Source organism: Polyodon spathula, chromosome 1 (assembly GCF_017654505.1).
Source record: "Polyodon spathula isolate WHYD16114869_AA chromosome 1, ASM1765450v1, whole genome shotgun sequence".
Lineage (NCBI taxonomy): Eukaryota > Metazoa > Chordata > Actinopteri > Acipenseriformes > Polyodontidae > Polyodon > Polyodon spathula.
The window spans coordinates 34,242,292-34,255,586 of NC_054534.1; the positions used below are offsets into that span (position 1 = coordinate 34,242,292).

Sequence of the window (13,295 nt, forward strand, 5' to 3'; positions counted from 1 at the left end):
TTATTATATAGCTTTGATTGTTTTGAATGAGATTATAAGGTTTGGAGTTAATGGCATTTAACATCCACATTTATTAAGCATCCCTTTGAGGAGAACCCTGCCACCAATGCCACTCGTTTAGCAGCTCATATCTAGGGCAGCATTGTTTTCACAGTAAACAATGGCTTATTTCACAGCATTTCAGTCTCAAAATAGGTCTGTTAAGATATTTCACAATTTAAACATACTATGTATTAAAGCAAATTAAATATATATATATATATATATATATATATATATATATATATATATATATATATATATATATATATATATATATATATATACACACTATTAATTTTAAGTCCACTTTTTAAAGACATTCTTTTGTCACCATCAGTGAATTATCAAACAAAAACATAAATACATATAAAAATAACAACAGACATGTGAAATGTCCCCTTCTTGTACTGGAGTTATCTTTAGCAGAAATATTTTGGAACCCCACTACTTACCTTTTAGCTGTTTGAGATGCCAGCTTCATATTTTCAAAGTAATGAAAATAAAACAGGACATTTTACTTTGCCAATTTGTGATCACATGATTTTTTTTTTTATTTTGGTCAATTTTAAATATTTACTTTATATTCAGTACAACTAACCATTTTACTGCCACATTGTTTCATTATGTTTCCCTGTCATTGGGGCAATTTGTAGAGTTTTTGGTCAACTGTACGGCTTTTTGGCATTTTCATAAAATTCCAAACTGAGAGATATCAACATTTGCGTACAATGGCCGTCCTAGCACTACACTGACAGCATTTTCACCACTCACTTTGCTGCGTGTAGACCGTTCATATCAACATACCTTAATAATTTTAATGTGCCAGTAGTAACATAAATCAAATTATGACAAATCTTAAAGCACCTTGTTGATTCTGACAGCTCTCACTAGTGATATCTGCTGCTTCCTACATAATCTGGGGGTTAAGATGCCCAGGGCTGTTTTCTTTTTGGGGTTTCTAGAATGGTTAGTTGGTGGGAGTTGCTGACTCTAGTACTAACTTTTTTGTTTTTTGCTGACATAAATTAGTGTTTCTTCACCCCTCTTTATATTTTGTTTTCGCATTGATTGCACTGGGTTTCCTTATCCGAAACTATTTTAAAACTGCCAAACGTCAGTCAATCGGCAGCCGACATGTAAAGTTAATTAATTACAATTTCCAAAACCATGAGCTGCAGTTTTGCATCTTACATCATTTCTACATTATCTAATTGTATAAATACATTAGAATGAATGAAACAGTAACACTGTGTTCAGCTTATTTGTTACAGTTGTGTAACAATCGTATGACCCGTTCCTTTGGGCTGCACAAAAGCAGCTCAAAACAAAGCCAGTGCCTAAAAACAAGCAGTTTAAGTCTCATTGCATATTATTTATTTTTTTTTTTTTTAAAGATCTAATAAGTGTACAATATATTTGGTAATTGCAAAAAAAAACAAAAAAAAAAACAAACAAACAAATGAAATATGTGCTTGCCTGTACTTGTTAAAACTGTTTCCATTTTCTGACTGCTGGTCCTGGAGGGCCGGTGTCCCTCCTAGCTTTTGTTCCAACTTTCCCATAATTAATTGGACCAATTATTACCAATTATTGGTCTAATTAAATAATTTAGGGCACAGTTGGAACAAAAGCCAGGTGGGACAGCGGCCCTCCAGGACCGGAATTGCCCACCCCTGTTCTAGAGGCACATCATGCCATGATCAAAAGAAATTCCTGAAGACTTCCAGGGATCTGCAGGCCTTTCTCGCCTCAGCTAAGGTCAGTGTTCATGACTCCACCATCAGAAAGACACTGGGCAAAAATGGGATTCATGGCAGAGTAGCAAGGCAGAAACCACTGCTCACTAAGAAGAACATGAATGCTTGTCTCAAGTTTACCAAAAAGCACCTGGATGATCCTCAAGAGTTCTAAAACAATGTTCTAGGGACAGATGAGTCAAAAGTGGAACTTTTTGACCAACATGGGCCCCGTTATGTCTGGCGAAAACCAAACACTGCAATCCACAGTAAGAACCTCATACCAACAGTCAAGTGTGGTGGTGTTAGTGTCATGATTTGGGGATGCTTTGCTTCATCAGGACCTGGACTACTTACCATCATTGAAGGAACCATGAATTCTGCTCTGTATCAGAGAATTACACAGGAGAATGTCAGGCCACTCGTCTGTGAGCTGAAGTGCAGCTGGGTCATGCAGCAAGACAATGATCCAAAACACACAAGCAAGCCTACATCAGAATGGGTGAAGAACAAGAAATTAAAAGTTTTGGAATTGCCTAGTCAAAGTCCAGACCTAAACCCCATTGAGATGTTGTGGCAGGACCAGAAACTAGCAGTTTATGCTCAAAAACCCACAAATGTCACTGAGTTAAAGTAGTTCTGCATGAAGGAGTGGACCAGAATTCCTCCACAGTGCTGTGAGAGACTGATCAATAACTACAGGAAGCATTAGCTTGCAGTTATTGCTGCTAAAGGTGGTGTAACCAGTTATTGAGTCTAAGGGGGCGATTACTTGTTCACACTGGGGACATTGGGTGTTGCATAACTTTAATAAATAAATGAAATAAGTATAAATTTTTTGTTGTTTGTTCACTCAGGGTCCTTTTTATATAATATTAGGTTTTGGTTGAAGATCTGATAACATTCAGTGTCAAAAATATGCAAAATTGCAGAAAATTAGACAGGGCAAATACTTTTTCACGGTACTGTATGTGATTTCCACCTACAAATATTTATTCATATGAATAAAGGACAGTTTAGGTTTATTTATAATGTTAGAGGTTTAAACATATACAATGTTTTTAATTTGTCATTTTCCCCAAGAAGTACAGTATATGGATTACAGATGTGTATTATGGATATTCAACTTGGGTGTGTACATTGGACTGTAGTACTGTAGAAGATGACCAAGGATCACATCCGGCTGTAATTTGCAGAAATATGGTTTAAGTCTATTCTAAATAGTTAATGCCACAGGTAAAGATCAGCAACATAATAAGGAAAACTGATGCCAACAGATGTTTTTTTTTTTTTTAACATCTTAGCTGTTTTGTCATGGAAGTTAATTACATTTGGATGTAAATTTAATTTAGACTATGAACACAAAGTTGCCCTTTTATCAGTGCTAACAGTCAGTAATGTATTAAGATTTTGTGGTCCATAAATTTTGCAGAATTTAAATTATTTTCAATTTCTGCTTGCAACAGTGTTTTTATAAATACACAATATAAGGAAGTTTTATATATTTCTGTTTGTTATAATGATTTTTTCCCCCCCCCCCCCTAGTGTTGTACATGGAAACCTACATTATAACTTCACCAACCTGGATAATCTCATTGACCTCTTGTGGCAGAATGGTCTAAGACCAGGTAAACTTTGCTGTACATTTCAACTTGCACAAACTGCACAATCTACAGACTAATATACATTTATAGGAAAAAAATTTGGTGACGTGGTGGCTTTTAACCTTGCCTGTGTAATATATGTTTAATTCTGTGCTTTTTATTTTTGCCTGGTACTGTATGGTCCTTTTTTCCATGTCTCTGTGTTTCCTAAATTATCCTCACACCTCAAAAGTTGTCATCAGGGTTTGTTTTTCAGAATGATATGTTTTACTGCCCAATTCTCTTTCATTGATTTTAGGTTTTGAATTGATGGGGAGTGCCTCTGGTTATTTTACTGATTTTGAAGATAAAAAGCAGGTGGTGGAATGGAAGAACATGGTGGCAGTTATTGCAAAGAGATACATCGGTAAGTTGAACTAAAAAATAAAGTCAATAAATAAAATCAATGATCTTTAGTAAGAATTGTGTAGATGTAAAACATGCACTGTGCTGTGCCTGCACCCTTACACTACACTAAATGGTTTTTCGAGGTGCTGTTGTTGCAAAGATCAACCTTATTAACCCTTGTGGAATTTTTAAAAACTCCTTGTCCAAAAAATGTCGGTTCTTTTAATCACATCTGTAAGGGCAAGACTTGCAGTGTAAATGTATTCTCTGAAATTGTATTTTAATATAGTTTGCTATCTACTGAAAAAGTATTTGAAGTCATTAACATTTTAGTCATTATTGGCAGTGTCTTTTGTTATAACATGCATTTTAAAACTTTGATTTCAGATAAGTATGGTCTAGGGTATGTTTCCCAGTGGAACTTCGAAACCTGGAATGAACCAAGCAATCATGATTTTGACAATGTAAATATGACAATCCAAGGTAAGACCTGTTGAGACTGCATCCTGCACAGTCCTGCTCTCTAATAAAACCCTATGTCCTGCTTCCTAATTTTTCACAGAAATACACTCCCTGCCAAATGTCTCCATTATTGCACCACTTCCATGAGCAATATGCAGTGCATTGGGTTATGTGAACATGGCTTCAGATTGCAACTGAGTTTTTCTTTAGGCAAGTGTAATTTTGGGGTTAGGCGCCACTAGTGCCTGTAACTCCAAAAATGCTGCCTCAATATTAATGGGTGCATGTCACAAAGACGGCTGGAGTGGGTGACGTCAGACCAGAAACAGGAACCAGGAAATAAACAACAGAGAGGTGGAGTTGGGTGGAGCTGAGTGATTGGTACCGCTCAACATTTAATAATTTAAACAAGCAGAAAATAAAAGGTTGCAAAGACAAACAAAACACAGGACACGGCACTTGAGGCCAAAATAAACAGACAAACAAAACGAATTAACACTAAGCGAAACAGACACTAACACAACGGACGAACAGACAAACACGGAGAGTGAAATCACGCATTTACTTTTACTTGTGCTTTTAATTCTCTCCTCTCCATACCCATTCTCCACTCACCGAGCACACAACCCCGAGTGAGTGAAAACATGCCGCCTTTATGCAGCTGTACCGGGACTCAATTGCTAATCAATCATTCAATTGAAGTCTCGGTACAACTGCACGTGAATTAATAAAAGTGCAATTCCCCGTGCTCACATATTATTTTACTTGCACGTGAAGTGCTGTGCAATCCTCATGTCTAAATACAAAATATACATTTTAAACACTTGTATTTATATCCCGTGTATTTTGTACATAAACACCAACATTAAACACATTCCATACAACAGAAAACACTTATAAACATAAAGGGGCGGGACACTCCACCACAGTGCACTATGACCTTGATCTGTAAATGCAAAATAAATACAGTACACCCTCGCTACAACGCCCTTCCGCACTTTATTATAACAAACCATAAAGTTAAAACAAAGTCCATTCAGCTGTTGAGTCCACCTTAAACCATTCATAAATAAGCCTGTGAAGCAAGCTGGGTGTTCTTTCTGAGTAAAGCACTGTATTAGGATCCACTAGAAGAAGTTTAAAAATGCACTACAAAAGGAAATTCATAGAAACATAGCAAGCCAATTCACTTTCTGTTTGATATGTGTCTTTTTATGAAATTGAATTATTTATTTTCATGCACATAGGTCTAGATTCAGTACAGTTGGCACCGCTTAATCGGGACAATTTGGGAGAAGTCAAAATATCCCGAATAAGCGGCTGTCCCAATTAAACGAGAGGCATTTGAGACTTTAGTCATATTTTTTTGTTTCTAAATGAAATTATGACTAAATGTTAAATACATCATTTAAAGTCAATTGTTTTTTTTTTTTTTTATTATTTAACAAAATAATTTGCTGTTTTTTTTTTCTACATTAAATACAAAATAATACTTTCTTGCTCTGAAAAGCGATCGCGGTTTGTCATTTGAAACCTGTATCCCAATTAAACAAAGTGCCATCCCAATTAAACGACATAAATAGCTTTGGAAAGAACCATCTCCTAGAGCTGTATCCCATTTAAGCAGAAATCCTGATTATTAGTATCTCGATTAGGCGGAGCTGACTGTATCATGTAACAACCAGGTAGGTTTACTTTCGTGCATTTAGTTTATTTTTTTTTTCTTCCCTGTGTGTCTTCAGGGTTCCTCAACTATTATGATGCCTGCTCTGAAGGTCTGAGGGAAGTCAGCCCCTTCCTTCGCTTTGGGGGTCCTGGGGACTCCTGCCACTCACCCCCACACACACCTTATTGCTGGGCCATGCTCAGCCACTGCTTTAATGGGACCAACTTCTTTACTGGAGAGACTGGCGTGCGACTGGACTACATTGCACTGCATAAGAAGGTGAGATGCTTTCAGCATGCATGGCTTTCCTACATCCTTGTCTCACACTAGTAACTTTTTACTAACCATTTTTTGGTTGCCCGTCTGTGCTAGGGAATTTAATTATAACTACTCTATAAAACTGTTTTAAATGTCTTCAGTAGTCCTAAAAGTACTAAGCCACATGATTTACACTGGAGGGGTATGTGGTAATGTTGCCCCGCACCTGTGTGCATTTTTGTATTGTATGTTGTGTGTGGTGTGTTAATGTTGGTATATAGTCATAAGAACATAAAGTTTACAAACGAGAGGAGGCCATTCGGCCCATCTTGCTCGTTTGGTTGTTAGTAGCTTATTGATCCCAGAATCTCATCAAGCAGCTTCTTGAAGGATCCCAGGGTGTCAGCTTCAGCAACATTACTGGGGAGTTGATTCCAGACCCTCACGATTCTCTGTGTAAAAAAAAAAATGCCTCCTATTTTCTGTTCTGAATGCCCCTCTGTCTAATCTCCATTTGTGACCCCTGGTCCTTGTTTCTTTTTTCAGGTCGAAAAAGTCCCTTGGGTCGACATTGTCAATACCTTTTAGTATTTTGAATGCTTGAATTAGGTCGCCGCGTAGTCTTCTTTGTTCAAGACTGAACAGATTAAATTCTTTTAGCCTGTCTGCATATGACATGCCTTTTAAACCCGGAATAATTATGGTCGCTCTTCTTTGCACTCTTTCTAGAGCAGCAATATCTTTTTTATAGCGAGGTGACCAGAACTGAACACAATATTCAAGGTGAGGTCTTACTAATGCATTGTACAGTTTTAACATTACTTCCCTTGATTTAAATTCAACACTTTTCACAATGTATCCGAGCATCTTGTTGGCCTTTTTTATAGCTTCCCCACATTGTCTAGATGAAGACATTTCTGAGTCGACAAAAACTGCTAGGTCTTTTTCATAGATTCCTTCTCCAATTTCAGTATTTCCCATGTGATATTTATAATGCACATTTTTATTTCCTGCATGCAGTACCTTACACTTTTCTCTATTAAATGTAATTTGCAATGTGTCTGCCCAGTTCTGAATCTTGTCTAGATCATTTTGAATGACCTTTGCTGCTGCAACAGTGTTTGCCACTCCTCCTATTTTTGTGTCGTCTGCAAATTTAACAAGTTTGCTTACTATACCAGAATCTAAATCATTAATGTAGATTAGGAATAGCAGAGGACCTAATACTGATCCCTGTGGTACACCGCTGGTTACCACACTCCATTCTGAGGTTTCTCCTCTAATCGGTACTTTCTGTTTTATACACGGGATATAATATGGGGTACGAGCACAAATGTTTAAAATATATATTTGTATTTAGGCACAAGGATTGCACAGCACTTCACATGCAGGTAAAATGTAATAATATGTGAGCACGGGGAATTGCACTTGCAGTTGTAGCGAGTCTCCAATTGAATGATTGATTAGCAATCGAGTCTCGGTACAGCTGCATAAAAGCAGCATGTTTTCACTCACTCGGGTTGTGTGTTCGGTGAGTGGAGAACGGGATTGGAGACGGAGGTAACAGTTATATAATAGTTATAATAATACCAGCTCACCGTGTTTGTTTATGTAGTCCGTTTTGGCTATGAGTGCCTTGTTTCTGTTTGTCTAATCATTAAATGATGAGCGCAACCTAGCGCTCAGCTTCACCACGTCTCTGTCTGCTCTGTGTTGGTTCCTGTTTCTGGTCTGACTTCACCCACTACAGCCGTCTTTATGACAGGGTAGAATAGGGCATTGGGTTCTTCAGAGGGTTTAAAGCAATCGCGTCCATTTTCCATATATTTTTTTAGGACAGATTTACAAAGCCTTTTCTCCAGTGCTACTTTATCACCAGTCAACTTTGGGTAGAAAAATCTAGTTAAAATAACAGTATGCTTTAACCGAGCCCTTAACTGCTTAGACTGTTTGTTCGTTTTTGTGTAAATAATTTCTAGTTTTGTAACATTATGGTTGTACTCTATTTAACGATTAATTGACACTACATGTCCTGGAGAATGGGGGGGGGGTTTAAAAAATAGACTGGAGGATACAAAAGATGTTTTGCAAAGGAAGCATTTGACAGACACTGTACATGTACAATATGATACATAAACAATGCAGCTTTTGCAGTGCAATGACAATATTGTGCAATCTATTAAATCACCCTGTCTAATTAAAGTTAGCAAAATTGGCAGTAGTCTCCAAATTGCACAGTAACAGTTTTATTAAAACGGTGAAAGCCATTGTGTACTTTTTATATGAACCTTGTAAATTGCAAATTTCGCAAAGCTTACAATTTAAAAAAACAATGTAACCACATGGTATGTGCAAACAGATCAGTGTGTGTTAGGATCCCAAGCTGAAATACGACCCCATCGGCTTGGGGTTAAATTACATTTTCCGTTAGTCGAAATCTTGTCGTATTTGGCTTAGGGTTATCTTATGAATCGAGGCAGGGCCAGATTTAAAGACATGGGGGCTCTACACTAACCCATTTATTGGGGGTTCTATAGCAAATGGTGTTGTTGGCATATTGGTTAATCTGGCCCTGTGTTGGGGACCTATACCTAGGGGGTCTGCTTAAATCACTGAGAATTTACATATTTTTCATGGGTAGGTTATGGGATAAAATTAGGATTTTGCTGACATTTCACTGACTTGTTTAAACATTAAATAAACCTAAGTAGATCATATTTCAGAGCGCTATCAAAGCCTTAAAAGTAGTACAGTACTTCCTTACTAAAACGGAGTGCTGTCATTTGTTAAAGGCAAGCATGCAACATCCACCAGCAGTTGCTGCCGACATTCTCTGTCTCTGTGTTGTGAAGACTTGCCCATATTTTAACCTATAGTGTGGTTCAGGGGGTGGTACTAGCCCATGCACCCTATCATCTTCTTCCACCAATTAAGTCTGTTCTGTTTAAACAGCCTTCTCCTCTACTAGAATCTCAAACCACCTTGCATCGTTCTCCTCTGGGGGGAGTTAGTGATTCCACTTTCTCCAACCCTTTGTTAAGCATCGCTTCATTTACCTCATAGAGGAGGGTTCTCTGTGAGTCAGAGGGGACCCCCGGCCAAATCCGTTCTTTAGCATGCATGATCCTTTGTCTACTTCTCTTTCAGGCTGTGATGCCTCTAGTCATGTGACGATCCCAAGCAGCGGACTCCCTCTTGTTTGTCGGGTCTCCTCAAAGACGGTGACCTCTCTCCTGTTTGTCGGGTCTCCTCAGCAACGGAACCCCCCTTCTGTTATGTTGGGCTTTTGAAGAGGCGGAACGCCCCGCTGTATATGTTCTAACATCTTCTGACTTTGTTTTCTTTCTGGTTCGTGAGCCTCTTCGGATGTCGGGTCACCTCAAAGACGGTGGCCCCCCTCCTGTATGTCAGGTATCCTCAGCGACGGAACCCCCCCTGCTGCATATGTTGGGCCATTGAAGAGTCGGAACCTCGTTCTGTGTGTTAATATTACTAACCAATGTTTTTCTTTCTGGTTCGTAAAGCCTCTTCATTTGTCAGGTCATCTCAGAGATGGTGCCCCCACCTCCTGTATGTCGGGTTTCTTCAATAGATTTCCTAGATCTTACCTGTGGTGCTGATTTAACTTGGATACAACAGACAGGAATACTTGTTTGTCTGTGCTGACTTTTATTATTATTATTTATTATTATTATTTTGTTTGTTTTTGCCTAAGTACAGTGAACATAGGATGGTGAAGAAATAAAAATAAAAGCCTCTCTACAGAATTAAGATACATAGATTGCGTCACGTGTGGTGTGCAGTAGCTAGTTTAAATTGGGTTTCTTATTTTTTCCCTCTGTACTAGTCCGGTATGCATTGGCCCCTAAGAGGTGACTTACGCGGTGACCACTCAATTTCCCAATTTCTGCGAAGTTGCGAAGTAGGTAGACCCCCTACCTATGCCAAGCCATTTGTTGGGGGCCACCTACATGCTAACTTTTCCACCACAACCAGGGTACTCAAGGTATGAGGCATGTTAAACTATGCATGCCTTTATTGCCTTGTACATGCAAGTCATAATAATTAAATCTCACTGTTGTTAATGATAATGTTATTTTATTCAAACATCTGTGGGAACATTGAACTCGAAATGACGCAATATGGATCATAGACAATATAAAAAATGCTTCAGTCCCAGGCACTAAAGTACAAAAGCATTAGCAAATGCATCATATAACACCCACTGAGGTTAATGGTTCAGTGGTTTTGTTAGTTTACCAGAAAGTTCAGCAGCTATTATGTATACAGTAGCAGCAGAATTATATATAGAGAGTATAGCAAAACAAAAACCTGTTCATAGATCACTACTACAGACCAATAGTAGCTTTGCATTCAACAGTCTAGTTTAACAAAAAAGGAATACGTTTTCTGACTGTCCTTTTACTTTTTTTGTGGTTAGCTATAAAGGGAGAGAAACAAACACATTAGACATAAACCCTCCTTGCCAGCTGCAGACATCCAAATTTGAATTTCCTTCAGTCTTCCCATTGTACACGTTTACCTTTTACCTGCCTTTTTTTCCTAAAATTCCAACCCCCTAATTCAAAAGGAAAGTTTTGAAAATGTAAAGAGGCACGCTGTGCATATTTGAGACAGGTTTTTAAATTGGCCTTAAAACTGAAATAAATGAATGTGTAAATTGAGCCTGATTCACTAGGGATGGATCTTTCCAAGGAGGTAGAGGGCATGGGGCATTTGGTGTTGTACATTCTTTAGCAGGAAGTGGACTTGCGTGAGAGACTCAGAGACCAGGTATGCTGTAATTGAGAAGGAGTACCTAGCCGTCATAAAAGAAAAAAATTTACTGAAAGCAAGCTTCTGTGCGCCTCTCTTCCTGTGTGTGTGGGCCACCAGGCCAGCCGCCCACATGCAGTTTTTGTAAAATGTCAAACGGGGACCTCATATGGACCCCAGTTCTGCTGGGGGCTCTACACTATAGCATTATTTGGTTATAGGTTAATCCAGCCCTGGATTGAGGTGCAGAAAAAGCCCAAAGCCGATCTGAAGACGATCTGGTCATCCCTTCATGTCAAAGTGAGACTAGTTTGTATTGCCCATCTGAGTTTTCATAAGTGACACCTGTTAATGCTGTAATAAATACATTGCAGATCTTTTGGGGCTTTTTTCTGAGAACGTGTCAAGTATAGTTATCAAATGCATTTGACAGAAATTAATGTTTTAATAGTCAGTTTTATTAAAAAACATAATAGTACTCACTGGAACTCCCTAATATCTGTATCCGGTTCGTCGGTTCCAAAGCAGGAACTCGGTACCCGCTTTCAAAGGAACCAGTTCGCACATCTCTAGCGTTGTGTAGCAACAACCATTTCCACTTTTGGGCATCAGGTTTCTTGGCTATCTATATGAATTTGCATCCAGGTGTTTCAGTTTAAGCCACATGCTGGTTGTTTTGAAGGTTTGTGGTTTGAGAAAAATGCTGTATAATGGGTGGATTTGAGATTGAGTTAACATGCATTTGTTTGCAGGGTGGAGGTAGTTCCCTTCACATACTGGAACAAGAAGTAGAGACGACCCAAGAGATCCACAAGCATTTCCCTGGATATAAACCTGTCCCGCTTTACAACGATGAAGCTGATCCCTTGGTCGGATGGTCAAAACCACAAGTATGGAGGGCAGACGTGACCTATGCATCTATGGTGGTAAAAGTAAGTGGTATAATCAGTGGGGAAAACAGTCCAAATACAAATTGCATCTCCAGAGCGAGTTCTTAAACAAAGTCATGCACATATTAATGGTTCTAGTTGTGTGACTACAGCTGAGGCAACTTGATAGTGGGTATCGCACCTGTTTTGTTTTTTCTGAACCTGTTTTGTTCTTTTTTTGTGTTTTTTTTAAGGGTGTCTGGTTTCAACATTTCTAAATCCTAGTTTGCAAACCTAAATATATGGTTGTGTTGATTGATGACTGCTGATCATTTTTCACTTGTGTGATGACATCATCATATGATACCTCCCCTTTCAGTGTAAAAGATTTATACAAAAACTAATAGTGAATAAAACTGAATCCACGAAAGCAAAATCAGCAGCTAAAATTATGAGAGAGAGAAAATGTTTACTATTAAAAAATACATAAATAAATAAAAATTATAGTTAAGAAAGAAAAATGGAGCAGACCTTGTTGGACCAAATAACCCTGAAACAAAAAATCATATTCTCATCTAAAAGTTGCTGTACATAGCTGACATCATTATGAAAAATTACCCCAAACTGTCTTGACAGCGCGTGAGATTGACACAACCAGTAGAAATCTCATATTTTCATAATTGCTCTGTAGTACTGCCCTCTGTGATGCTTAACAAATCTAACCCATACTGTTCCACAGAGATTCACATTGAATATCGGGCGAACCAATCAGAACAAAGTTAGTAAATGCAAGAGAAATGTTATAAATGTATAGAACAAAGATATAGTTAATTATTATTAAGCCTAGCTTGTCAGCGCAGGTTCTTTGCAATAGTTGCTTCAAGGGTGAGCGTTTCCTAGAGTAAGATTGCATTACCTGTATAGAATGTGTTCAGAACTTACAGTACGCTTTTTATAAAATGTTGGAATTTGGGGATGAAATTGTAACAGTTTTGTTTTTAACTTGCATGTGGTGTATAAACCTGTCTGGTTTCGCTAGTGGCCGACTTAAGAAGTGGCGAAGGAATAGTAAATAGCAATATGGATGTTAATTATACACCAGCTTGCTTTATTAGCAAATATTACACAGGTCAAATTAGGTACGTAAACGAAACGTGACCCTCTTCGCATTCATATTCAAATGTTTTATTGTGTCGCTACAAGTTTTTGAATGCCATGTAAGTGAATCTGTGCTGGGACCTTGAATGCATTTAAGTGGGGTCATCACGTAAATAAGTAAACATTTATTGAACGCACAACAAACATGATCAAAACCAAAACAAACTCCTCCCTCTAGGAGGTCTAACTGAACAGTAAATGTTTTCTAATAAACTGGGCAGCTAAGCAGTTTTCCTGTCACACCTTCTTGCATTTGCACTATTATTATATTCTTTTTATTTGTGTGTCTCCTTGCTCTCCTTCATTGATCTCTGTTACAGGTAGGGTTTTAATAGTT

At 38.1% G+C, this 13,295-nt stretch overlaps 1 protein-coding gene across 2 annotated transcripts in view; it reads left to right on the forward strand.

The window, feature by feature from the left end:
• idua (alpha-L-iduronidase) overlaps positions 1–13,295 on the forward strand; it is a 62,950-nt gene that overhangs the window by 32,282 nt on the left and 17,373 nt on the right. The window contains exons 3-8 of one of the 2 annotated variants that reach the window (XM_041253800.1): positions 3,324–3,406; positions 3,681–3,788; positions 4,157–4,252; positions 5,974–6,176; positions 10,003–10,161; positions 11,684–11,863. In XM_041253800.1, the coding sequence (XP_041109734.1) occupies positions 3,324–3,406; positions 3,681–3,788; positions 4,157–4,252; positions 5,974–6,176; positions 10,003–10,161; positions 11,684–11,863 (829 nt within the window). The remainder of the gene's footprint in view (positions 1–3,323; positions 3,407–3,680; positions 3,789–4,156; positions 4,253–5,973; positions 6,177–10,002; positions 10,162–11,683; positions 11,864–13,295) is intronic. The other variant, XM_041253811.1, reaches the window with a different exon arrangement.